Genomic DNA, 27331 nt, shown 5'->3' on the forward strand with positions numbered 1-27331 from the left:
AGGCTCTTCTCTGCAGGACTGCCCTCAGCCTACTGGAGCCCTTTTCCTGCACAGAAGGAAAGCCTGGGACTTTCTGTCCCCTAGGAAGCACGGTCACCAACCACTGATATGTGACCAGGACAGCCTGGCTCTTTGCCTGCCATTAGGTTTATACTCCAGTCAAGGGACCAGGCTGAAGCCATCCTCTGTGGGACTTTGGCCCCTCTCCTGTCCTGCCTCTCACCTCCACTTACTGGTTTCTCCTGAGACCACTTCCCTGTGAGTCCTCATTTCAAGGTCTGCTTCTGGGAGAACATAAATCCTCTAGGGGTTCTTGAAAACATGCTTCTCCAGCCCATCCCCAGAAGGCAGGTGCAGGGATGGTGGAGGAGGAAGGTCTGCCATTGAGGTCCATGTGCTTCCATGCCTTCACTGCCTCCGAATAGGTATGTCTGGGAAGACCGGGTAGGTCCTGTTCAGGAGCATCAAGGATGGGACCTGGCCAGGTGGCAAGAGCCAAGGGTACACCAGGCAGAAGTGAGGACCTAGTTCTGTCAATAACTAGCTGGAAAACCTACTTAACTAGTAAACTAGTTATAAAATGAGAATGATAATAGTACCTGCCTCACAGGGCTGTGGTGAGGATAAATGAGAAAATTAAGCTCTTAACCCAGTGCCTAGTGTATTGTCAACATCAATCAATGTTAATTACTATTATTTTTCCCTTGTTTTCTCATAGTATTTTGTGACTGCTTCTGTTTCACTTCCAACCATTCTTATATGTATGTGTCTGTCTCCCCTGGTATGCAGTGTCCTTGATGGGCAGGAATCATCTTTATGAGATACATAAATCCCATTTGGCCTTACCCAGTAATTGTAGCTGGCAAACATTTATCAATACTCATGATATTAAATAGACTTGACAAAGGGCAGGGAGCAAGCAGCAAATAAGGAAAGAGAGGGAGAGAGAGAGAAGAGGGAGGGGGAAGAGGAATGGAAGAAGAGGAAATATTCTTCTTTCTAGGGATGTTGCTCCTTTCCTGATTAGTTTTGGGGCAAAATACACCTTAATCCCAAATGACAAAGGAACACATAGAGATTTTAAGCCCACTATGACCCTCCTTGACATAAGTTTAACATAACATTGTATTTGAACCACTCACATGTTACCTCCTATAAGCCTTGTGTTTCTCTTTCTGTTCACACTCCCTAGAGTATCGCCCTTGAATACAAGGACTTACATCTTGCTTCTTGTTTCTTAACCTCCTTCCCCTAAGAGTCATCTAGTCCTCCTTCTTACTAATGTTCAAGAAAAAGGAAACAAGGAGATACAGTAGAAGTAGCACTAGGCTTTAGAGCCAGACACATTCCCTTTGGATCGAATCCTGGTTCTCTGGGATCTTCAGCAAGTCGATACCTTCTCCGAGCCTTCATTTCTTCATCTGTAATGTGGGGATAATAATGGTACCTCCCCCACACGGTCATTGTGTGGACTAGAAACAAGGTGTGAAAAGCCCTTCGTGCTGTGTGTGAGACCCGGCCCAGGAAAATAAAGAGCCTCATACAGAGAAGTAAGGCTTGCAGGTTTTAATGTTTCATGGTTGTTGACAGAGAAGTCTCCAGGAGATCCCCAGAGAATCTGCTCTCACTCTAGAAGCACTTCCTGTGGACAATGGAAGGCCCTGCCTCGTCATACTCTGGCTTGCTGATCCACATCTGCTGGAAGGTGGAGAGAGAGGCCAGGATAGAGCCTCCGATCCAGACCGAGTACTTCCGCTCTGGGGGAGCAATAATCTGCAAAGAGCAAATGTGGTAAATCATGATCAGTCCCCAGGGAATAGGGAAGGTGGTCGAGGAATCAGCTCAGCACCCTGCTGGGGAGCCTCAATGGTAAGAAAGGAACAGGAGAAAGCTTGTGGTAGATTAGACTGTTGCTCAAATCATCCCTCTCCCTCCCACCCCATCCTCATGCCCCTGCTTGAGAAGAGTGCCCTGTTCTACCCTGTGACTTTGGGCTGGGCCCTGTATTTGCTTTGGCTGATGGGATATCAGCAGACATGACCCAGGAGCTGGAAATGGGCTTCAGGCGTGCAGGTGGGCACACTTCTTGTGTCACTGCCACCTTCCTGAAAAGAGCTTCCTGAAAAGAGCTGTTGGCCCTTCAGCTTGGGCCCCACAGCAAGAGATGTGTCCCTGACCTGGGCTGGCTGGGCCTGCAGAGCTGCCTCACCAAGCTTGACCTAGATCAACCCACCTGGCCCATGATGCATGCGCAATAAATGCTTATTGTTATGTGCCCTGAGATTTCATAGTTGCTGTTAACGCAGCAGTAGCTAACCAATACAAATCTATAGAGGGAGTTCTGTTCTGTTTTTGCCTGGAGTTTGGATGCATGAGCAGCTTGGGCTGGGATTCCTCCATTCCCGAGTTTAAGCAGTCTACTCAAGCGTCACTTGTATCTAGAAGTTCTCAAATTCATACATTCAAAGTTCATCCTCACCACTGCGAGTCCTGAGCATGGCCTTTAGAAATTGATTGTCATGTCAGACAACTTTGAACTCCAAGCTAAAAGTGGATCCAGAAAGACTTTGACTCTTCAAACAATTCCTGTTTCTGAAGGGACTAAGATTTCAGCTCTGGAACAAACCAGACACGAAATCGATTTTCTTTTGGTCTCCTAAGACTCTCCTTACATATTACCTAAGTTGCAAAGATCATGGAATTGCAGAATAAGTAGGGTCTTTAGAAGTTCTTATTTGGGCAGACAACCATCACCCTGTTGCTCCTTTGACCGACACCTGAAGGAGGGGCCCAGCCACTCAGAAGGTAACAACAGATTTTATTGCTGGACAGTTTTCATTGTGAAAAAACTCAGGGTTGTCTTGGGCTGGAGGCCCTAAATCTAAGCCCCACTCCCACCCCACATCTCTTCTTCCATATCCTGGAGGCTTGCCTCATCTTCCCTACTGTCTTTACACACATCTTGCTGTCCAGTTTGGCCAGGGTGTTTGTACCTGCACACACACCCCTGGGCACCTTTGCTGACTCTATTTCTGCTGCCTGCAGCACCCTTTCCCCTCTTCTGGTCTTGTTTAAGTTGTTCTTCCATTGATCATGTCTACCTGTCAGATCTTAAACTCCTTGAAGGCCAGCATATATTATTAAACTCTGGGCATACATTGGGATATGCATCAGATCACTGGTGTCCGTTATCAGTGTAGGTCATGGGGGCATCCCCTACCTGCTGAACCAGAATCTGGGGGAGAGGCTAGGTGAGGTGTTCTGACACAGGCTCCTGGTAAAAAGCCACTGCCCCAGGCCTGGCATGGTGCCCCTCCTATAGCAGGGTGACTGCTCCAGTGGCTCTGGGTGAGAAGAGCCTACCGGTGCTCCGCTGTCTCCTGGTGACTACTCTGCTTCCCTGTGCTGAGCACCATCTGCTAGGCAAGGGGAAGTCCTTTGTGAAGAAGGCTCTTAGAATACCAACATAGAGAATACACCTCTTCAGAAGTTCCCATTGTGGCTCAGTGGTAACCAACTCAACTAATATCCACTGGGATGCAGGTTCAGTTCCTGGCCTTGCTCAGTGGGTTAAGGATCTGGCATTGCCGTGAGCTGTGGTGTAGGTCAAAGATGTGGCTCGGATCCTGTGTTGCTGTGGCTGTGGTGTAGGCTAGCAACTGCAGCTCCAATTCAACTCCTGGCCTGGGAACTTCCATATGCTGTGGGTGCAGCCCTAAAAAAAGAACAAAAAAAAGAGAGAGAGAAGAAAGAGAGAGCGAATACACACCTCCTCAGATCAGGCCTGCTCCTTGGAGACCAACTTTGCAAATTTCAAACTATTTGTTATTGCTACTTTACTCCTAACTCTTTTTCTAACCCTGCTAGCAGGAAAGTTCCTAGAAGCCCTAAAAATGGCTGTAGGAGTGATTACTTGGAGACCAAGGGCCGGGGAGAAGTGGTGGGCTTCCGTTCTGGTGGATCTATGAAGTGAGAAGCTGTGGTCCAGATGGGACAGCAGGTCAGAGGCTGTCCATGCATCAAGGAATGTCCCTGTGAGTTTGAACCAGCAGCCTGTCCTATAAACAACATTCTGTCTTTGGAACTCTCACACTTCTCTAGGGTGAGACCGAAGTTCTCTTTAATGTGGGGATTTTGTTTTTTAGGATTTTTTTTTTTTTGCTTTTTGGGGCCACACCTGCAGCATATAGAGGTTCCCAGACTAGGGGTCGAATTAGAGCTGCAGCTGCAGGCTTATACCACAGCTCATGGCAATGTCACATCCTTAACCCACTGAGGGAGGCCAGGGATCAAAACCGCATCCTCATGTATACTAGTTAGGTTCATTACTGCTGAGCCACAATAGGAATTCCTTTTTTTGTTTTTTGTTTTTGCCATGCTTGCTTGCAGCATGAGAAAGTTCCTGGGCCCAGGATTAAACCCATGCCACAACAGTGACCCGATCCACAGAAGTGACAATGCCAGAACCTTAACCCATGAGCCACCAGGGAACTCTTAAAGTCGAAAGTTTAAAGATGCTGTGGTGTTGCTTCCATCTTTTCTTTGCCTTTCTCCTTTCTCCTTTCCTTTTTATCCCCCTCGACATTCTCTCCATTCCAAATTCTTTTACCTCCTCATATGATGTCCAGGAGATTGTATTTGAGAGTCCAGGTTAAGTTGTCTCCAGCTCATCACTGCCCAAGGAACATAATCCACTGAGTTGAAATCTGTCTCATGCCAGGATGATGGTGCACCCAGGAGACCACCAAACTATAGGCCTGGCAGCCTGACTCAGAGCATCTCCTAGGAACACAGGTCTTTGGACAAAGAACAGGGTGGAGAGGAACATGGCAAGACCCACCTTGATCTTCATGGTACTGGGGGCCAGGGCTGTGATCTCCTTCTGCATCCTGTCGGCAATGCCAGGATACATAGTGGTACCCCCAGAGAGGACGTTGTTGGCGTATAAGTCTTTGCGGATGTCAATGTCACACTTCATGATGGAATTGTAGGTTGTTTCATGAATTCCAGCTGACTCCATGCCTAGTAGAGATCACAGGATCTAGTCAACATCCATCACCCCATACCTTCGCTCCTCAAGGGACACTTCTGTTGTTGCAGCTGCCTTAGTTTAAATCCTCAATCACCTGTCTAATGGATCACAAGGTCAGACTCTCTGACGGTCATTGCAAAAACACACGTTTCAGGAAACTAGTTATCTTTGTATTAAATCTTACCTTACTGGATTCTCATAGCAGCCCTATTACAATTTCTACTTTATAGATCAGAAGACTGAGGTTTGAAGAAAGTAACATGTCCAGGGTCACGGGGCTTGAAAGAGCAGAGTCAGGACTTAAAACCAGGTCTGACCCCAAAACCCATCCTGTTTACTGCTATAGGTTTCAGACCCCATGACCTAAATGGTGAGGGATCCAAGAGGTATTTTGTGGGAGCTCCCTGGTGGTCTGGTGGTTAAAATTTGGCACTTTCACCACTGTGGCTTGGGTTCAGTCCCTGTTAGGGGAACTGAGATCCCACATCAAGCCACTGCACCTCATGGCCCAAAATAAAAATAGGTATGTTGTGTTTAAACTTGTTCTTAGTTTCATGTTATAGCCTCTAACCCACTTTTCCTTTATTTTGATTATTTTGATTTCCTTATGCTTCTATTTAAAATTAGATTCTGGAGTTCCCCTCGTGGCTCAGTGGTTAACGAATCCGACTAAGAACCATGAGGTTGCGGGTTCGATCCCTGGCCTCGCTCCGCGTTGCTGTGAGCTGTGGTGCAGGTTGCAGACGAGGCTCGGATCCCACGCTGCTGTGGCTGTGGCATAGGTCGGCAGCTCCAGCTCCAGCTCCTTAGACCCCTAGGCTGGGTACCTCCACATGCTGAGGGTGCGGCCCTAGAAAAGACAAAAAAAAAAAAAATTAGATTCTATCTAGCTGTATTGTTTGTGTATTTGGGGCCCTTCCTGGAAACCTGTGGCAGAAATATAAAATATAGGCAGTGTATGTGACTCCTGGTACCCCGGCTCTCCATTCCTGCCCTCCGATTGGCTGAGGCTAGGGGCGGGGCCTCACCGATGAAGGAGGGCTGGAAGAGGGTCTCCGGGCAGCGGAAGCGCTCATTGCCGATGGTGATGACCTGTCCGTCCGGCAGCTCATAGCTCTTCTCCAGGGAGGAAGAGGAGGCTGCCGTGGCCATCTCGTTCTCAAAGTCCAGGGCCACATAGCACAGCTTCTCCTTGATGTCTCGCACGATTTCTCGTTCAGCTAGAAAGAACAGAAACGACAGAGTTGCTACTCCGTTCTGTTTGTTCGGTTGCCCCGTTTTGATCTCCAGGAAAACGTCCTTCTTCCTTCTTCTTGGGATTCAGTCTCAGGATGAATGTTAATGTTTTTATTCCTCTTTCTAAAGTGGAAGTTCAAAATCTTGATTCCCAGGGGGAAAAAAAAAATCTTTTTAAGGCCTCACCTGTGGCATATGGAATTTCCCTAGCTAGGGGTCAAATCAGAGCTGCCACTTTGGTCCACAGCCATGCAACACCAAATCCAAGCCGCATCTGCCACCTATGCGGCAACTTGCAGCATCGTGGGATCCTTAACCCACTGAGGAAGGCCAGGGATCAGACCTGCATCCTCACAGATACTATGTCCTTTTCTTAATCCACTAAGCCACAACCAGAACTCCCTAAGCAAAACGTTGCATGTGTTTTTCATTTGCTCTCATCCCTCTGCCCTGGTGCATCTGCAGGCCTTCCTGAGGGTCTAGCAGGATGCATTTCCCACCTAGATGGAGGTTTAAACGCTGGGATGGTATAGAATATAGGAAGGCCCCCACTTAAACACTCCTCCTGCCCAGGGAGCTGCTTGCTCTTAGAAATTCAGTCCTTATTTATTCCATTTGTCCTCAGACAAACTATAAATGCCATAGGTAATGAAAGGCATCCCCAGATCCTTACCACTATTCACCTCTGTGAAAACTAGCTCTGGTTCTGGGGTGGACGTGGACAAGGGGATCAGGTGCCTGAGGAGGGAGGAAGTGCTGCAAAACACACTTGAACGAGGGTGGATCAAGCACTTCTCAGGACGAGTATGTCTAAGCTTTGTCTCCTTCTCCAGGGTGTCTTAGTTGGGAACCTTCCTCCTTAAATGATGATGCCTTATCTGGTCCGGTCCTGGGGCCCAACCCCAGCCTAGGCCCTCCCCGTCTACCTTCAGAGAGTTTGAGGACACAGCACCACCGCCTTCTCATTGGTCATGGGAACTTCTGGTCCTCGATCTGATTTGGTTTTGAGCCCAAGTCCAGAAAGAGGCTGGGTACCTGTGGTCACAAAGGAGTAGCCTCTCTCTGTGAGGATCTTCATGAGGTAGTCCGTGAGGTCGCGGCCAGCCAGATCCAGGCGCATGATGGCGTGGGGCAGTGCGTATCCCTCATAGATAGGGACATTGTGGGTGACGCCATCCCCGGAATCCAGGACGATGCCTAAGGACAGAGGGGATGAGACCTATGAAACCTTCCTTTTCTTTCCTCCACCTCTTTCTGGGACCTGTTACCAAATGGTCTTCAACGACTCTACTTTTCTTTAGCAGCTGAAAAATTCACTCACTGTGAGAATCATCAATCATATTTTTTGTGTACATCAATTTTTGTGTACCTCAGTTTATTCTCCCAGATGAGACTGTAGGCTTCTGGAAGGCAAGTAAAATGTCTCCTCGTCTTATATTCTTTTTTTTTTTTTTTTTTTTTTGCTTTTTGGGGCCACACCCACAGTATATGGAGATTCCCAGACTAGGGGTCAAATTGGAGCTGCAGATGCCAGCCTAAGCCATAGCCACAGCAGTGAGGGATCTGAGCCACATCTTCCACCTACACCACAGCTCACAGCAACACCAGATCCTTAACCCACTGAGCAAGGCCAGGGATCAAACCTGCATCCTCATGGATACTAGTCGGGTTTGTAACCCACTGAGCCACAATGGGAACTCCTCTCCTCATCTTATATTCCTTAAAACACTTTCGCAAAAAGGCACTCTTGTCAACTGGCATCTAGGCTGCACATTCTTTAAGTGAGACTGGATAAGTTTCATACCCTTCAGGCATCCAGCTAACACATATGCACATGCAACCAGAATCTTAGCTCTAAAAGGACTATAAAAACCAGTTTGAAAAAAAATTGACATTCTCTACTGATGAAACTTGAAGGGAAATAAGTTTTCTCAACATGATAAGAAATCCCTCTTGATCCAACAATCACATCAGAGGTGATGGGGAAATGCTACAATATTGTTATTGTGTTATTATTATTTAATATTTTCCTGGATGTTCTAGCCAATGCAATATGACCAAAAATAGAAATGAAGTACTATTTTTTTAAGAAATGAAGTATTATTAACAAAAGGAAATAGAATTGTCATTATTTGTAGATGATATAGTTATATGATACTTAGAAGACCTGAGAAAATTGACTGAGAAATGGAGTTCCCGTCGTGGCGCAGTGGTTAACGAATCCGACTAGGAACCATGAGGTTGCGGGTTCGGTCCCTGCCCTTGCTCAGTGGGTTGACGATTCGGCGTTGCCGTGAGCTGTGGTGTAGGTTGCAGACGCGGCTCAGATCCCACGTTGCTGTGGCTCTGGCGTAGGCCGGTGGCTACAGCTCCGATTGGACCCCTAGCCTGGGAACCTCCATATGCTGCGGGAGCGGCCCAAGAAATAGCAACAACAACAACAACAAAAGACAAAAAGACCAAAAAAAAAAAAAAAAGAAAAAAGAAAATTGACTGAGAAATGATGAGAGTTAATAAGATGGTTCAGTAAGGGTCAAGTCCAAAATAAATATCCAGAGACCAGTGGCTTACTCCTATACAGGGATGTTGATCACAGCAGATTTTATAATAAAAAATGGAGACAATCTAAAAGTCCAACAATAGAGACACAGTAAAATGAATAAAGTATAGAATCCTCATACAACGACTACCATGTGGCCATTAAACAGGATATTCACAACATAATGCCAAGTGCAAAGGACAGGATACAAAAATGTTATATACCCTGTATTTCCCCATCACTTTCCTTATCACCTGCAGTGAAATTATCTTGTACTCTGGTCTCTCCTCTGCTAGACCGTCAGTTCCATAATGGCTGGGTCTGTCTTGTTTGTCAGGGAGCACCCATGGGCTGATGCAGTGTTTGGCATTTGGCGGGGAGTAATGGAAAATATTTGAATGAATGAATACATGGACAAATCAGTGAATACAGGCACGAATGTTTGAAAGAAGTTCACAGAAGCTGTCGAGTCCCTATTAAAAATCACTTTATCTTCAAGTCCCCTCTGTTGCCACGAGAACCTTTCTAACGATGAAGGCCACATCCTCGTTATACATCCACCATCTCAGGTTCTGCCACTGTCATTTTGTTTCACGAGCAAAAACATTCTAATATGGTTGGAAAGTGTGTATAAGTTCCCAGACTATCTACTGGGAGGGAAATGGCCCTGGCAGGATGGTCTAGTGGTAGTTTGCTCATGTAAACTCTTTCCAGCTACATGGGGTAGACTCGGATCTGCATTCTACATGGGATCCCCTTCGGTTATGCCTGACCCAAGGTTTTGCTTGGACTTGGGCTGTCCCTTCGATTCTTCTGAAAGGAACTGCTTCAGGAGCCCGGCTTTCAATTCCTCCTCCTCAAGTCAGAAGGGGAACGGATTACAGGGCTACTCACCTGTTGTGCGGCCGGAAGCATAGAGGGAGAGCACAGCTTGAATGGCAACGTACATGGCAGGGACATTGAAGGTTTCGAACATGATCTAAAAGGATAATGAAGAATCGAATACTATCTGGCAGAAAGCACCGTGCCTCTGGCCCACAGAATGGTTTATAATTTTATCAAGGGCAGGAACTGTGCCTATTTATCCCACTCCCACCTCCCATAGGGTCTGGCTAGCAGGTCCTCAAAAAATTCTGTTGCGTTGATACATGAAGGGGAAAAAGATGACTCTTACCTGGGTCATCTTCTCCCTGTTGGCCTTGGGATTTAGGGGGGCCTCCGTGAGCAGGGTGGGGTGCTCCTCAGGTGCTACCCGCAGCTCGTTGTAGAAGGAGTGGTGCCAGATCTGGTTGGGACAAAAGTCGGATGAGTGCAGCAGACTCCCATGTGGGCTGGGAAGTTCTGACTGACACGACCATGCTGGGGGAGGATGGCACACTGTCCTCAGGACAGACTGCATCTGGAGAGGAGGCCTGTGAACCCTGGGAATTTCCTTTTTCTTTTTTTCCCTTTTAGGGCCACACCCATAGCATATGGAAGTTCCCAGGCTAAGGGTCAAATCAGAGCTACAGCTGCCGGCCTGCACCACAGCTCATGGCAATGCTGGATCCTTAACTCACTGAGCGAGGCTGGGGATAGAACCTGTATCGTCATGGATACTAGTCAGGTTCATTACCACTGAGCCACAACGGGAACTCCCTGGGAATTTCTGATTGGCCTTCAGAGGTTATATTCCTTCTCAACAGGGCCCCAGACGGGGCTCAGACCTGGGGCCCATATACTTAGTGTGTCCATTTTTTTTCATCTGATCTTGCCTCCTCTTTATTTCCTCCCTTGTCTCCCCTGCTCTGGCCCCTGAGGGACCAGGCCGAGTGCAGCTGTCTGACTTCTGGCTGTTTGGCTGATGGAAGATACCATTTAGAGGTCAGAGAGTGTGAGGAGGGAGAAGGGCAGGGTGAAGGGTGGCCCCTCTTTGGGCTCCAGCTCCCCCTGAGCCCTAGCGACACTGCCCTTGCCCCTCAGCTTTCCCTCTGTGGCTGGTACTTGGATGCCTCCACATCCCCTTCTGGTCTCTAACCTGCTCACATCTCTTAATGTAGCCCTTCCTTAAGTTAATTTCAAAACCCTGTTGAGTGCATATTGACTCCTGCTGAAGCCTGACAGATATGCCTGGATTGTCACTGTCCATTACTGACACAGCTGCTCTTTATAGCAGGGTTTCTCAATCTCAGCACCTTGACATTTCAGGTTGGATAATTCTTCACTGTAGGGGAGGGCCTGGCCTGTGCCTTATGGGATGTTTAGCCGCATCCCCGGCTTTCACCCACTAGATGCCAGTCACACCTCTCCAGCCATGATGAGCAAAAGTATCTCCAGACATTGCCAAATGCCCCCGTGGGAGGCAGAATTGCCCCAGTTGAGAATCACTGCTTTAGTGGGAGCTGTTTCCTCCTGCTGTGCCCAGTTCCCTCTTCAGTGACCCAGGACAAAAAACAAAAACAAAAACAAAAACAAAAAACAGGAGCCTTTACTTCAGAGGGATTTGGCAAAGAGTGGCAGGGACACAGGGCTTTGATTTCACAGAGGTGGGAAGCTTTGATTCCATTGTACCCATATATTTATGGACCCTTGGCTTTGTGCCAGGATGATGCAACATGTGATCTTAGTTTCAAAGTCTGGAGGAGAGCAAGGCAGTCAGAAAGACCAAACACAAAGACACATCCACATTTAAGTGAAGGAAGAGCAGGGGAAGGTCATTTCCTGGGAGATTTGAGTGGGCCCTCAAGGCAAAGGAAGGTCTCCAGAAACTGAGAGGGTATCTGAGGCAGAGCAAATGGCACAGAGGCCCTGGATGGTGGGAGTTTCCCAGCAGACATGAAGGAGCTGGCAATTAGGCTTAATAAGGTGATGCCAGAACTTCCTCAAAGGTGGCCCCCAGATGCTTTGTGGCAGGATCATCTGGGATAACTTTATAGGTGAAGGTTCCTAGGCTGTATCCCAGATCCACGAATCAGAAGCTTCGGGTGTCAGGCCCAAGCATTGGCACTTCACTTTATTTCATTCTGGGGAGCTTTTATTGAGTACTTGAAAAGTTAAAGATGTTGACAGTTTTAAAATTAGAAGGAGTTCCCACTGTGGCTCAGTGGAAATGAACCCGACCAGTATCCACGAGGACTCAGGTTCAATCCTTGGCTTCTCTCAGTGGGTTAAGGCTCTGGCATTACTGTGAGCTGCAGTGTAGGTTGCAGACTCAGCTTGGATCTGGCATTGCTGTGGCTGTGGTGTAGACTGGCAGCTGCAGCTCCCACTCGACCCCTAGCCTGGGAACTTTCTTATGCCATGGGTGTGGCCCTAAAAAACAAACAAACAATAAAATAATAAAATAGAATTAGGAAATTATTTTTATTTATTTTTATTTATTTATTTTTTCTTTTATAGCTGCTCTGGTGGGATATGGAAGTTCCTGGGCTAGGGGTCGAATCAGAGCCATATCTGCAAACTATACCACAGTTTGTGACAATGCCAGATCCTTCACCCACTGAGCAAGGCCAGGGATAGAACCTGCATCCTCACCAAGATGTCAGGTCCTTAAACTATTGAGCCAAAGTGGGAACTCTGGGAAATTATTTTTAACAGGAATAAAAATTTCCCATATTTCCATCACCTAGTAATAAACAGTTAATATTTTGGCTTTTTCCTTCTGCCTGCTCTTTCATGTATGTTGAAATTTATTACTATTGCTATTTATTTACTTTATATACTTTCATTATTTATTATTTACTAATTTTTTTCCTTCTTTTTAGGGCTGCATCTTCTGCATTTGAAAGTTCCCAGAGCTAGGGATCAAATCAGACCTGCAGCACAGCCACAGCAACACCATATCTGAGCCACATCTTTGACCTCCCCAGCAGCTTGCAGCAATGCCAGATCCTTAACCCACTGAGTGAGGCCAGGGATTGAACCTGAATCCTCATGGATACTATTTGGGTTCTTAACATGCTGTGCCACAATAGGAACTTCTTATACTTTTATGTTTGTTTCCTGTCACTTCCAGCTAATAAAGTTTTCTTTTTCATAGTAAATATTTATTTTTAATAAACTGAACAAAAGTTCATTTTGATTTTTTTTCTCTTTTTTAGAGTTGCACATGTGGCATATGGAAGTTCCCAGGCTAGGGGTCGAATTTGAGCTGGAGCTTCCAGCCTACGCTAAAGCCACAGCAACACAGGATCTGAGCTGTATCTGTGACCTACACCACAGCTCATGGCAATGCCAGATCCTTAACCCACTGAGCAAGGCTAGGGATCGAACACTCGTCCTCACGGATACTAGTCGGGTTTGTTTCCACTGAGCCATAACGGGAATTCCTATTTCAATTCTTACACAACATTTCATCATATATCATCACATAGTAATTATATAGATATAAAAAATCACGTGGTAATTAATTCATGGTATCTTTGATTTTTGTTTAGAAATAATCTTGTGATAGTTGTCTTTGTACATATCACTTTTTTGTGTGTGTGCTCGGGATGTTTTCCAAAGAAAAAAATTCTAGAGGTGGGGTTACTGGGCTAGAGAGCATGGTGATTGGAAAACTTTTTCATGTCTATTGTTCACAAAGAAGCTAAATTTTTTTTTTGTCTTTTTGTCTTTTGTTGTTGTTGTTGTTGTTATTGTTGCTATTTCTTGGGCCGCTCCCGCGGCATATGGAGGTTCCCAGGCTAGGGGTCCAATCGGAGCTGTAGCCACCGGCCTACGCCAGAGCCACAGCAACGCGGGATCCGAGCCGCGTCTGCAACCTACACCACAGCTCACGGCAATGCCAGATCGTTAACCCACTGAGCAAGGGCAGGGACCGAACCTGCAACCTCATGGTTCCTAGTCGGATTCGTTAACCACTGCGCCACGATGGGAACTCCAAAGAAGCTAAATTTATCTTTACCTCAGATTGTTCTCGTAAATTTTGCCTTATCTGTTGCTCCATACGTTATGATTATCTTATATAATTAAAACTTGTGATATTTTTAGTGGAACTCCTAGGAGCAGAAAGTAAAGTGGTGTTACCAGGAGCTGGGGGGAGGGGATGCTAATTAAGGGGTACAAAGTTTCCATTATTTGGGATAAGTAAATTCTGGAGATCTGATATAATGTATTAGCATGGGGGCAATAGGTAACAACACTGTCCTGCCTACTTGAAATTTTCTAAGAGGGTGAATTCTAAGTGTTCTCATTACAAGAAAAGAAAAAGCTATGTGAGGTGGTAGATATGTTATTTAGCTTGAATGCGGTGATTGTCACATAATGTATACACGTATCAAATCATCAACTTGTATACCTTCAAATATACACAATTTTTTAAATTATGAGATTTTTATTAGGATGGGAATGAGCCTAAATTAATTTGAGAAGATCTGACAGCTTTCCCTTATTCAGCTTTTCTTTTAAGGCACATAATATACTTTTGGTAGTTTCTTTAGAGTTCACATTACGACTGTGAATAAATTTTTTATCTTTTTTCTTTTTCTTTCCTTTTTTTTTTTTTTTTTGCTTTTTAGGGCCGAATTTGCAGCATATGAAGGTTCCCAGGTGAGGGGTCGAATCAGAGCTGTAGCTGCTGGCCTACGCCACTGCAACGTCAGATTCGAGCCACGTCTGCAACCTACACCACAGCTCACAGCAACGCCAGATCCTTAACCCACTGAGCGAGGCCAGGAATTGAACCTGCAACCTCATGGTTACTAGTCAGATTCATTTCCACTGAGCCATGATGGTAACTCCCAAAAATATTTTGTCTATTATGCTTTCGAATTAAATATTGCTAGATATATATAAATATATAAATAATATGTGTAATTTATTGAGTCTTAAAAAGTGTGTTCCATGCCTTGGGATTATTCCAAGTATTTGTCTGGTTCAACCTCCAGAGCAAACTAATGAAGAAGGTATTTTTATTGCTGTAAATAAAGAAGCCGAGGCTTAGAGGGAGGAACTTGCTCCCACATCTCCCTGCTACTGACTCCAGTGTCTGTGCTCTTAACTGCTCCACAGCAAGAAGCAAAAGCCATTGTATTTTATCTATTTATCTCACATCCAGAGAGACTGAATCTAGGCTTCAGAGAAAAGTGTATGTGAAGTACAGATTTCAAATCAGCTTTCTTTATTCCCTGTTGCCATCTGTCCAATAAGCCCTCTGTTACATTTCAAAAGACAGTTGTGGCAGAAGCAAGAATTCTCAGACAGCTGTCAGCAGAATTTATCAAAAGAGTATTAGAAATTGTACAGCAACTATACCTCACTTTAAAAAAAGAATATTAGAAAGGCTCTATCAAAAACAAACAAAAAAAGGCTCTATCAGCATTTTGCACAGGGTTGTTTTGAAAACAAACCAGTGTTTAAAAATTACCTCCCACATCTTCTGAAACACACACAAAAGCTTCTGGAGACCCCTAGAGATACCTATGTAAATTTTTCATTAGAGAAGCATCATAACACTAGAGCATCAGTGCACCTATCTGAGGTCATGAGAGAGAGAATAAAGCTGTTTGTCTTTCCAGGGGCAGCAGTGCATTTTAAAGAAGGATAAGCACTGGGCTGAAGTGAAAGCTGCAGGAAAGGATGAAGCTGGGACTTGGAGCTGTGGAAGAGGAGGTGAGTGACAGGATTGGGGCTGTTTTTAGAAAGACAAGCCTTGCAGCAGGGCAGAGAATGAATCAGGTGAGTGAGGCAGGAGACAAAAAAAGCAGTCAGGAAGCCATTGGCATCGTCCAGGGAGCAATGTGGGCAGCTGAGGCTGGAGGATGGCCACAGGGATAGACAGAAGGAAAGAAGGATGTGAGAAACGCTGCAGAGGAGGAGTTGACAGGGTAGAGGGTCGTGGTGATACACTATCATTAAAGCGAGCACATTAAAGGGGGTTCACCAGTACCTTCTCCATGTCATCCCAGTTGGTGATGATGCCGTGTTCAATGGGGTATTTGAGAGTTAGGATCCCTCGCTTGCTCTGAGCCTCATCCCCCACGTAGCTGTCTTTCTGGCCCATTCCCACCATTACACCCTGCAATGCAAAAAAGGAGGAAGGAGAACGGAATTGGCTTGGAGGAATTCAGGCATTGGAGGGTCTCTGAAGAGGCATAAAGATGGGAAAAACATCCTTCATCCCTGGGAAGCCAGACTGACGGAGACACTGGTGAGGCAGATACCCATGAACACAGAGATGGTGGGGAGAGGAGACGGAGGTTTTCTTGTGGGCTTGTCTCTCTTCTTGGTCCTGAAACAGTGTCGTTTTCTGAGAACAGGGCCCATCCAAACACATCTTCCTCTTCCCTTCCCTTACTTTACACACACACACACACACACACACACACACACACACACACACACACACACACAGCTCAGCATCAACTCCACAATGCAGAGCTTCCTCCTAGTAGCTCACAGCCTTGAGTCCACACGAGCCCATACCTGGTGGCGAGGGCGACCCACGATGGAAGGAAAGACGGCCCGGGGAGCGTCATCTCCTGCGAAGCCAGCCTTGCACAGGCCAGAGCCATTGTCACACACAAGCGCGGTGGTCTCCTCTTCACACATGGTGAGTGCAGCCGAGTGAACCGGGGGCTGGAGCACCTTGGGGGTTGGGGAGAAGAAAAGTAGTCGGCCGTGTGTCAAAGTCACATTGGAGGTAGGCTCCTTGGCTTTGGGGCCTGACCCCATCAGCAGCCAGGGCCCCGTTCCAGGGCAGGGGAGGCCCCTCTCTCTCTGGCATGTGGGCTTCTTCCCTCCACTCTGCTTGTTTGGGGCTGAATTGTGGACCCCTCAGATTCCATGTGGGAGTCCTAACCCCTGTGCCTCAGAGTGTGACTGGGTTTGGGGATAGGGCCTTTAAGGCTGTAATTCAAGTAAAAGGAAGTCATTAACCCACTATGACTGGTGTCAAATACACCTGCAGTTATCTTTATTAGAGGAAATTGGAGCACAGATGCACAAAGAAGAAAGACACAGCCAGAAGACAATCATCTACGAGCCAAAGAGGGTGGCCTCAGAAGAAAACCAGCCCTGCCCACGCCTTGATCTCAGACTTCTAACGTCCAGAATTGGGAAAAAATAAATTTCCATTGTGCGGGCCACCCAGTCTGAGGTGCTTTGTTATGAAAGCCCTAGCAAATGAACCACCTGCCTCCTAAAGACCGGAAATGGCTACAAAGCTTTCATCCAAAGGAAAGAATCTCCAAAATTCTTGACATTTAGAAAAGGAGTTGAAAAAATGTGTAATGTACGTAATTAAGGGCTACTCTATAAAAGAAGCCTTACAAATCAATAAGAAACAAGTAAATAGCCTCAAGGGGAGGGGGGGGGTGACTACAAACAGAGAGTTGACATAAAAGGAACTACAAATGTCCAACAATTACATGAAAAGATGATCAGCCTCACTAGTTATCAGGAAATGCAAACGAATGAAGATTATTTTCACCTATCATATCATTAAGATTCAAAGCTTTATTACAGGTGTTGGCAGAGGTGTGGGAAAACTGGAGAAACACGCGACTCCCCAACCTGGCACTACCCAAAGGTCCCTTACAGGACACCATATTCAAGGTAAGAGAAGGGCCAGGCTGATGGACATGGACTAGTGTGGATAGATTTCTAAACCATTCTGCCGAGTGCACAAAGCAAGCTGCAACATAGAATGTACAGCAGAAAACTGTGATTGAGTTCCTTTTAAAGCACAAAACAACATCATGCATCTTCCATAATTTTCTTTGTGTGGATGTGTGCACATGGCAAAAAGTTCTGGAAAAAAACATATCTAAGACCCATCATGGTCATTACCTGGAGATGGAAAGTGCCATAATGTCTTAAATTTTTACGAGGAGACTGTATCCATGTACAGTCTATCATTAAAATCAATCATAGGAGTTCCCGCTGTGGTACAGCAGGTTAAGGATCCCGTGTTGTCTCTGTGGCAGCACAGATTCAGTCCCTGGCCCAGCACAGTGGTTTAGGGATCTGGCGTGGCCACAGCTGTGGCATAGGTCAAAGCTGGGACTCAGATTATTCAATCCCTGGAACTTCCATATGCTGTGGGGGCAGCCAAAAAAAAAAAAAAAATCAATCATAACATATCATTGGGGAAAAAAAGATGCAGTAGTTCTAGATGAAATGTTCAATGCTAAGGGTAGAGGCCCCTTAAGGAGGAAGGGGCAGCCTGAGAGAGTGGAAAGCCAGGGACTTTGGGGTGGGACGGCCCTGCCACATCAGATGGAGACGAGCAGAGACTCCCTTCCTGCAGTGCTGGTATCTAAATGCGAAGGACAGCAGAGTGACCAGGGAATTAATTTTTCCAACATCTGTTAAAGGTTTTCTTTCTTTGTGAGGTGGGGGGACAGTGTGAAAACACAACCCCCACCAAATGCTTGGCACTTAGGGACAAAGGAGACGCCATGGCTGCTCCAGGATGGGGTGCGGATTGCGTGAAAAGTTTCAGGTGGGGCAGAGTAGAAGTGGTATGGGGGGGTGGTTTCTAGCTGAGGGGGTTGGAGTCCAGAGAGGAGAGGTGCAAGGAGTAGGAAGAAGAGGTGACCACATAGGAGGGCCTGCCAAGCTTCACTCCGAATGTCCAGGAGGGAGGAGGGGAGATGCCACAGACACCTGGAACCCTGGTCCCCCAATGACCTTGGTGGATAGACAGTGAGGACCATGACCAAAGCAAAGAGGAGACAGAGCCACAGGCCTGTGAATGTGAGTCAGAAAGGCTACCTGAGCCTGAGCAGAAGCTTATTCACACAAATTGTAGGCTGAAAGGAAGCCCTGTGTGGTTCAAAGCAGGGTGCATGCTGGGAGGCCCCCCATGGCTTCTTGAATCCAGCTTTGTTTGTCCTTGGTGACCCTCATGATTCCCCCTGGCCATGGAGATCGAGTTCCAGCTCTCTAACTTGGCCCTCAAGGCCCAAGAGGGTCTGGTCTCTGTCTGGGTCTCCAAGCTCGTCTCCCCATCTTGCCCACCTTGGCCTCCTCACTCTGACTCTGTGGAGTTTCTTTCCACTCTCTGAACTGTGCTGTCTCCTGTCCCTTCTGGACCTTGAGACACAGGGTCTGGAACACCCTTTCCTCCCACCTGTTGGCTACTCTGACTCCTATCACCTCTGCATCAACACTGTATTTCTGGTTTCAGTGGCCCTTCTTTGCCCCACAGCACCTTGAACTTGTCCCAAGCAATGATCGGCTTGGCATGTCCAGGCTCATCTGTGCCTTTGTAAAGGCATGAGCCGGGTCTGTCCTGTTCCACAGTAATTCTTCAGTATGCCCAGCACGAGGGCTGGCAGGGGTGGGCTCTTAAACATTTTCTTATCCAGATGAATAAGTCAATCAATGGGTGTTAAGGAGAAAGATTTACGAATAGCAAAGGTAGAACAAACATTGGAAAGAGGACATCAAAGCCTGAGATGAGGTGAAGATGGAAGGGAAGTACCTTGTTGCTCAAAACAATATTGTCTCTGGTTTAAACAGTTTCCGGATTGCAGAGCAGATCCCCCTAACCTCCTACCATGTTAGAAGAATGGAGAAATGGTGAGACATCAGGAGTCAGAGATGGCAAATGTTCTAACTGTTCAAAAAGAAAAAGAAGGCAGCTGTCTAAAACCTCAGATAATCGTGATATACAAATCAGGCAGTTTTCTAGAAGGCATTATTAGAGAAAGCATTATTAAAGCAGCAGTGGTTTCTTGTAATCAGTTAGGGTTTACCAAAGACAAATGTTGGCAGAATAACAGCCTCCCTTTTTTCCTCAGGACCACCCTGCCTGGAAATGCAGGAGAAGGTGGGAGACATTGAGCTGAACTTGATCTTGGCATCTGACAAGTTCTCCCATGATATCTCTATTGATAAAACCTTGTAGGCTGAACAATAAATTAATTAGGCATATTACACCTGCCTGAGTTACTGTCACTGGAAGGTGTTAATTGATGGGTCAATGTCAACCTGGGGGCAACAACATGCCTCAGAGCTCCATGCTTGGTCCCTTCTCACGTGACATTTTTATAAGTGAATTGGATGAAAATCTGGAGTACATACTGATCAAATTTCCAGATAAAACAAATATGTTGGCTAGAAGAATCAAAATCCAAGATCTCGAAAAGCAGAGAAAATGAGCTGAATCCAATAAGATTTAATTTAATGGGATAAATATGTGCTTGCGGATGTGCGCCTAAATAACCAAACTGTGCAAGCTCTTGTTGAGCATCTATGATCAGGCCTTGGGGTCTTGTCGACAGCCAGCAGCGCGCTGGAGCCAGGATAACAGCTAACCCCACCTCTGGCTAAAGTGCTGTGTCAGTTCTAGGATCCACTCTTGCTGGCAGAGGTGGGGGAGGTGGGCTGGCGTTCACTGCTGACACATGTTGAATTGTGCTACTTTTCTGAAGGGGAATTCAAAAATACTTATCAAAAGCCTTAAAACTGTACGTATCTTTTAAATCCACAGAGACACTTCTAGGAATTTATCCTTAGGAAAAACTCATGGATGAGCGCAAAGATTTGGCCAAGAGCCAGTTTATCAGAGCTCCGTTTAAAATCCCGACATCAGGAACAACTTTAATGACCAAAAAGTTATTGAATCATAAGTCAATCAGTTGATAAACTAGTTGCCAGAAACATCCACACAATAGAGGGAGCAGAATATTTAATTGGATGGAAAAGGCGCAAGGGGCTTTGTTGTGTGAAACACAGTGGTATGTTCCATGGTTCCTTTTTTTTTTATTTTATTTTTTGTAAAAATGCATTTTTCATTTAAAAAAATCAGGGGGGGGTGCTTTCACATTCATTATTACTTAAGCCTCACAAAAGCCCTGCGGGAAGATATTTTTATTTCCGTTTTACATGCAAGTACACCAAGCCTCAGAGAAGTGAAAGGACATAGCCCTCGGGCTCCTCGCCTGGAGAGGCAGGGCTGGCCTCAGCCCAGGCCAGGTTCCGAAGCCCAGGCGTGCATCTTCACCACCACCTTAGCGAAACTCACAGCTTCTCCATGTTTGGTATTTTTTTGCTTCTGCCTCCCTGTCTCTCTAGCGCTATTGGCGGCAGAAGCCCTTCAACAAAAAGGTCTGTGTTCTTTTCTCTCCTGGAGCCTCAGCCTCCCTTTTGCCACAAGTAAGTTTAGATTTTGTGTTTCTAGCCCTTGCACTGTTTAGCATGTAGTAGGTGCTCAATAAATGTTGGATGACGATCCCACCCCCTGCCTGGCCTTCTCCCAGAAGGCCTGCTCTGCCCATGGGATCTGATTTCCAAGTCCCCACAGGCCAGTCTTAAGACAGCTCGGTCAGGGGACCCTGACGGAGAGCCACTTAGGGACAGTCCTCTCCACGAGCAGGTCAGCAGAGCTGGGTTTCCTTGTTCTAGCAAGGGGTCCACCTGTAGGGGAAAATAACCTTGAAAAGCTAGAGGGTGGGTGGCCAAGAAGCAAAGCTGCACCTTTGGGACTGTCTCCCTCTGAGGTCCCCTCAGCATCCCTCACCTGTGACTTGTAGTTCAAGCCTGCCTGGTCTTTCAATGAACCCTTGTGCCTCGCCCTGAACTTTTCCAAGCACTAGGAAGAAAGAGAGCGTTGGACTTTGTTTCCCAGCAGTTGAGACCAGCCATAAAAGCGACCTCAAGTTGTCAGCAGTGCCACTCCGCAGCCCTCCAAGTGGATTCAAGTCTGCCTTTTTTGAAGTCAGAATCACATGAGAAGTGAAGGGGGTGAAGGCAGGGTGAGGGCTGCTGGCCTGGAGTGGAGGCTGCTGGGTAGGGGACCCGGCTACCTGGGAGAAGGCTTTGACCAGAGCCAGGCTCTTCTGGAATGCCTCTGCCAGGAGAAATTCTAAACTTTCCTCAGCCACTTGCTGGTAATTTGTGGCTAGACTCGAGTGTGTCAGCTGAACCAGGGCCAAAGTCACTGTGGTTTCCTGGGTCACAACCACTTCGCGCTCACAGAAAGCCGACAGAACTGTTCTGGCTCTTTCGGCACGTACTACATCTGGGCTTCATTGAGGATTTCACAGAGTTAGAAACACGGCTCCCCTCAAAGTGACCCAAACCCAGAGATATAATGAGTGCGGAGAATTTGCTCACCCACGCGTCCTCCTGGCCACCCCCAAGCAAATACAAGGACAGAGGGTGGTGACAGCCCCCTCCCCACCCCCACCCCTGCTCTGAAGGAGAAAGGTTTGGCTTCCAAGTTCCCTTCCGCTCTCTGTCCTTTGCCCTTCTCCTCCTCCGGGCACCCCTTCCCACAGCTCCCCTTCTGATCTTCAGTTTCCTTGAGCGTAAAATGGGAACAGTTTGGGAGTTCCTGCCATGGTGCAGCGGAAACGAATCTGACTAGGAACTATGAAGTTGCGAGTTCGATCCCTGGACTCGCTCTGTGGGTTAAGGATCCAGCATTGCTGTGAGCTGTGGTGTAGGCTGGCAGCTGTAGCTCCGACTAGACCCCTAGCCTGGGAACCTCCACATGCCACAGGTGTGGCCCTATAAAAACAAAAGACAAAAAAAAAAAAAAAAAAAAAAAAAAAAAAAGCAAACAGTGACATCTACCTCCTTGGAGGATGGATCAAATGAAATAATGGACATGAAGGGCTTTGTAAATTGTAAATCAGGGTCAGCAAACTAACACCTATTTTTGTGAGTCCCTCAAGCTAAGAATGGTTTTCTTTTCTCCCCCCTTCTTCAGCCGCCCTGTGGTGTATGGAGTTCCCAGGCCAGGGATCAGATCTGAACCACAGTTGTGACTTATGCCCCTGGATTCCTTACAACCCACTGTGCCAGGCCAGGGATCAAACCTGCATCCTAGTACTACAGAGACACCACTGATCCTATTGTGCCCCAGCGGGAACTCCAGTTTTCACTTTTTTTTTTTTTTTCCTTTTTAGGGCTGTATCTGAGGCCTGTGGAAGTTCCTGGGCTAGGGGTCCATTCAGAGCTGCAACTGCAGACCTACGCCACAGCCACAGCAATGCCAGATCTGAGCCGCATCCTGCATCCTCGACCTACGCTGCAGCTTGTGGCAATGAGCAAGGCCAGGGGTGGAACCCGCATCCTCATGGGAGTATTTGGGTTCTTAACCCGCTGAGCCACAATGGGAACTCCGGTTTTGACATTCTTAAATGGTTGCAAAGGAGCCAAAGACTAAGATTCCAAGAAAATGATATAAAATTCAAATAAGAAATAAAGTTTTATTGGAACACAGCCACACCCATTCATTTACATACAGTCCTTGGCGGCTACCGCTATAATGGCTGAGTTGAGTAGTTGTGTCAGAGACCTTTAGACTCATGAAGTCTAAAATACTCAGTATCCTGCCCTCCACAGAAAAAGGTTGCCAACCTCTCTTGTAAAAGGGCTGGAAAAAAATTAATTCTTATTGTCTCCCTTACTCGTCTCCATTAGAGCTTGCTCCCAGGGTGAAGTCTGTCCTACAGGAAGGAGATGAAGGAGCCACTTCACCAATCAATGATCACTGAGGGGAAGGCAGAGTTTATGCCAGTTCCCAAAGACATTTTCATCTTAATGGAAAGTTTAAGCCCTAAAAGGAAAGCCTCTCAGCCAGTGAGATTTCAAATAATAGTTGGGGAAATATCTTGGAGTGAGGGCTTCAAATGACCAGTAAGCAGCTGCCTATTATAACCTGCACACACACGTACCCATACAGTGACTGCATGAGAAACACGCCTATGGTAGAAAATACTAGCAACACCTCTTATAAACGTCAGGGTATCTTGACTTGGTTGAGATATATTAATAAAATAAAAAATGACTTCTGGCTAGTAGTATTTCTGTTCCTCAGCAATCTGCCACTGGGGTCTGCTCCCTTCGGCTTTTGCTCCAGCCACTCCCTCCCTCCCCCACTCAGCTCTATCCTGACCCCTCTCCTGAGCTCCAGAGCTGCAGGGCCAACTGCCTGCAGGGGTCCACGCCCCACACTCCAGCACCTCAACTCCACCTCTGAGACCCACGTCCTCATCAGTGTCCTCTGACTGCAATGGCCCCTCAGAGTATCACACACGCGCCCCCCTCCCCGCCGCCAAGATGGAGCCCAGTCCCAACACTCTGACCCCGCCCCCCAACCCCAGGCCCTCTTACTTCTGCCTCCATGCCACCCTGCGCCACCAGCTTGGGGACATTGCACACTGAGGTAGCACTCTTGCCCTGTTCTAGTCCCTTCAGAGGGCAGATCTCTTGATATCATCTTGCTGTGGTCTCCCTTTGCTCCATCCTTTAGTGTTTAAAGCCCTAGTCATCTGGCCTTCCCCACCCCTCTGACCTCAGTTCTCCCTGCTGTCTGCCTTGAAATCTACATTCAGTGGAGTTGAGCCACTTGAAGGGTCCCACAGATCATGCTTCCTTTTATCCTGGAGCCACCCCTACTTCAGGACCAGCTCAGGTACCCTTTCCTCCAGGAAGCCTTCCCTGATCATTTCTGGCCCGGGCAAGGGGCTCCCCCCGGGCTCTGCCCTTTTCATCTGTTGATCTACTCTGTGGTTCTCATCTGTCTCTCCCAGGGGTTGCAGAAGCCCGGAGACAGACTCTGAGTAGCAGGGACAGTGCCTGGCACATAACAAGTGCTCAATAAATGCTGCTGAAATGAACAAAAGGAAGGCGGAAAGAAATCTAGCCTCAAGGTCAGGTTGTCCTACTGCCTGTCTTGGCTTTCCAGGCGTGACATGTAGCATCTCTGCTTACCGCCATTTCTCTGGTATCCCAGCATCTCTGTCACAGCCTTTTCTCTCTTCAGCCCTAGGGCTAACCTCAAAGTCTAAATCCACTCAACTACTAAAAGCAAGTGCTTAGAGCCTCCCTATGCAAAGTCTGATCCCAGAGCAGCAGCCTCAGCATCACCTGGGAGCTGTTTGGGAATGGGAATTATAAGGCCCCACCCCAGTCTATTGCGTCAGAATGTGGGGTGGGTGGTAAGGCACTCTGTGTGGTTCTTAAAGGGTCAGGCCCTGACAGCACTGAGTGGAGGGCTTTTGCATGTGTTATCTCAGCTAATCCTTCTAACAGCACCGCCAGGTAGATAGCATTACTATTGCTCCCATTTACAGGTGAGGAAATTGAGGTCACCCAGTAACTTTGGTAGCTGGGCAGTCCGCACCACTACAGCAGCCAGCCTCAGCTGTAAGGAGATGCTAGCAGACTCTGATCACAAAAGTGGACACAGCCCCTCGATCTCATTTTCTTCCTCATTGTTACTTTTTGGCCATACCCACGGCATGCAGAAGTTCCCGGGCTGGGGATCGAACCCACATGACAGCAATGGCCCAAGCTACAGCATTGATGTCAGATCCTTAACCTGCTGAACTGCCAGGGAACTGCCTCCTTCTAATTGCTTATGCTTGTGTGTTTGTGTGTGCCATTGGGAGAGGACAGGGGCCTTGGTGGAGAGGTTCACAGCCGGGTGTGGGTCTTTGGGACAAGTTTTTTAACTTCTCTAGGCCTCAGAGTCCTCACCAGAGAATGAATTAGATGGTTCCACATCGCTTCCAACCCTGAATCCACATGAAGCCCCAGGACCCTTGCCCACCCCACTGCTGAATTTTTGCATTTTCCAATGATCCTGGAGCCTTCAAGGCTAAGAAAACTCTTAGCCAAGCCTGAGTCAGAGGCCGGAGAACCCACAGGGGTCTGAAGAAAATAAAATCCTCTCCCGTTCCCAACATGACATCTCACGGACACAGGGACCACATTGGTTTGGATTCAAATACCCCAAGAAGCCATTTTTCAAAAAAGCGTTTGCTCCCCTGAAACAGCCTCCCGGACATTCCAAGCCACGAGGCTGTAGATCCGTGCTGGCCCTGGGCAGCGGCCTGAATAGAGACCGCGGGTGACACAGCCTACGCACCACCCAGTTAGGAGGACAGGGAGCCCTGGTCCTGGCTGTCCCTGCCCAGGATGTCCCATGACCAAAGATGCCTTTTGCTGGCAGGCAGCGGTGTGCTCGCAGGCACCACTGCACACTGAGGGCCTTGACGTGTGACCTGGGCCAGCGTCACGGAAGCCAGGCCAATCTAGAGGCACCTCCTGCACCCAGAAAGGAAGAGCCTGGGAAAGCTGTGCGGTACTCACCGAGGGTAAGAGAGGTCCTTCTCCCAGTGACTGAGGGCTGGTGTGTCTTTGGCAGAAATATCAGAGCAATATAAAACCCCAGAGGCGGATCTTCTTTAAACAGAGTCCCTAAAAAGGCCAGCTGACGGTGTGTTAGCAATATTACCATATAAGGTGGTTTTTTCAATAAATTGGCCTTGGGGGGTGGGGAAGGGGGTTGGGTAGGGTGAATTATCATTTGAAAAATGTATGCAAAAGGCCTCGAGAGGCCACAGCCCCGGTGCTGGCAGATTTGTTCCTTTTATGCTGCACTTGCATAAACAAAACTCACACCAGGCCTTATAAGCTGCCCAGAGTGAGGCCAGATGCAGTTCTGCTCCTGGAGAGAGAACCATACCAAGAATGGCAGTGGGCCTCCTCCCTCCACACCTCCCTTCTCAGACCAGGCCGCCTGCCCCCCCACCCCACCCCCCTGGGGCCAGCCTGGGACACCTCTGCAGTGTCCCCCAAATGGAGGCCATTGTGCCTGGTCTGGCACAAGCCCAGGACAGCTAAAAGCTGAAGGGAAATGCCAGCCATCCTGGGAAGCAATCCCACGTGCCCTCCTCCCCCGCTGCCCCTCACACTAGCTCCTGACCCCTGGGCTGAGTCACTGGGAGGCCCAGGACAGCCTAAGCCTCCCCTGGCCCTTCCCTGTCCCCTTTTCTTCCTGGGTTCCCTGTGCCAGTCCCTGAACATTGGGACTTATGGCCTTAGCGTTGTGCCACACCTAAGAGGACTCACAAGCTTGGAGACGTGTGTCCACAGTCCTGTGGTTGCTGCTTTGTTCTCATAGTTCACGTCCCCTTCCTGAGTAGCTGTTTGTTTCCCAAGCCAGCAGCTCTGGGGTCTGTGGCAATTACTTTCACCTCTATATTGTCCCAAAACCACATGCCTGACCCGGATGAAAAGTACGGATTGCCTATTGAACAGCTCAACCCAGATGAGCCTTCAAAGCTGAATCCCTGACCCCTACTCTCAATGCTGCTCTGCCTCCTGGGTTCCCTACTTCTGAGGCCTTCCCCTTGGTCCTTCAAGCTAGAAATCTGAATTGGTCTGGATTCCTTGCTCTCCTCTCTCCCTCCTGCCCACACCCACTTGGGTCCTTCCTGCTGCCCCTCGCCTCAGAAATGCTCTGCAGCCTTCTTGTCATATTGCTGGCGCCACCCTGCTTCAGACTTTGGTCCTGCCCAGCACGGCTTCCTGACTCTGCCCCACCTTCAAACCCAGCAGTTCCCAAAGTATGGTCCCCAGGCTGAATGGAAGGCAGTAACAGCATGACCTGGGATGTGTTAAGACATGCAGATCCAAGGAGTTCCCATTGTGGCTCAGCATGTTAAGAACCTGGCTTATATCCATGAGGTTGGGGGGTCTATCCCTGGCCTCGCTCAGTGGGTTAAGGATCAGGGGATGCCACAAGCTATAGCATAGGTGGCAGATGCGGCCCTGACCACACATTGCGTGGCTGTGAT

General features: G+C 47.6%; 1 protein-coding gene across 3 annotated transcripts; it reads right to left on the reverse strand.

The window, feature by feature from the left end:
* Positions 1–1551: 1551 nt before the first annotated feature.
* Positions 1552–25888, reverse strand: ACTG2 (actin gamma 2, smooth muscle). 3 transcript variants are annotated; one of them, XR_014841641.1, is made up of 9 exons: positions 25842–25888; positions 16212–16373; positions 15676–15804; positions 9982–10092; positions 9702–9786; positions 7304–7465; positions 6061–6252; positions 4297–5022; positions 1552–3578 (listed from the first exon to the last, which is right to left on the reverse strand). XR_014841641.1 is itself a non-coding variant. In XM_021087371.2 (9 exons), the coding sequence occupies exons 2-9, from the start codon at positions 16335–16337 to the stop codon at positions 1630–1632; spliced, it is 1131 nt and encodes a 376-aa protein (XP_020943030.1). In that variant the 5' UTR covers positions 16338–16373; positions 25842–25888; the 3' UTR covers positions 1552–1629. The 3 variants fall into 3 exon arrangements, 1 of the variants encoding a protein (XP_020943030.1); XR_014841640.1 differs by having other exon boundaries at positions 1552–3659; positions 4224–5022; XM_021087371.2 differs by having other exon boundaries at positions 1552–1773; positions 4841–5022.
* Between the last annotated feature and the right edge of the window lie 1443 nt (positions 25889–27331).

This window comes from Sus scrofa, chromosome 3 (genome assembly GCF_054392235.1).
Source record: "Sus scrofa isolate SSC_HxYL_T2T_F1_AM1 chromosome 3, Sscrofa_HxYL_maternal_Yorkshire_Landrace_v2.0, whole genome shotgun sequence".
In the NCBI taxonomy this organism is placed as follows: Eukaryota; Metazoa; Chordata; class Mammalia; order Artiodactyla; family Suidae; genus Sus; species Sus scrofa.

Bases quoted from the DNA above. Each gene is read 5' to 3' on its own strand.
- ACTG2 (XM_021087371.2), bottom strand. From the start codon at position 16,337: ATGTGTGAAGAGGAGACCACCGCGCTTGTGTGTGACAATGGCTCTGGC. The intron at 10,093-15,675 runs GTACTGGTGAAC...TGTCCCAACCAG, and splicing joins ACTGGGATGACATGGAGAAG to ATCTGGCACCACTCCTTCTA. The intron at 9,787-9,981 runs GTAAGAGTCATC...TTATCCTTTTAG, and splicing joins ACAGGGAGAAGATGACCCAG to ATCATGTTCGAAACCTTCAA.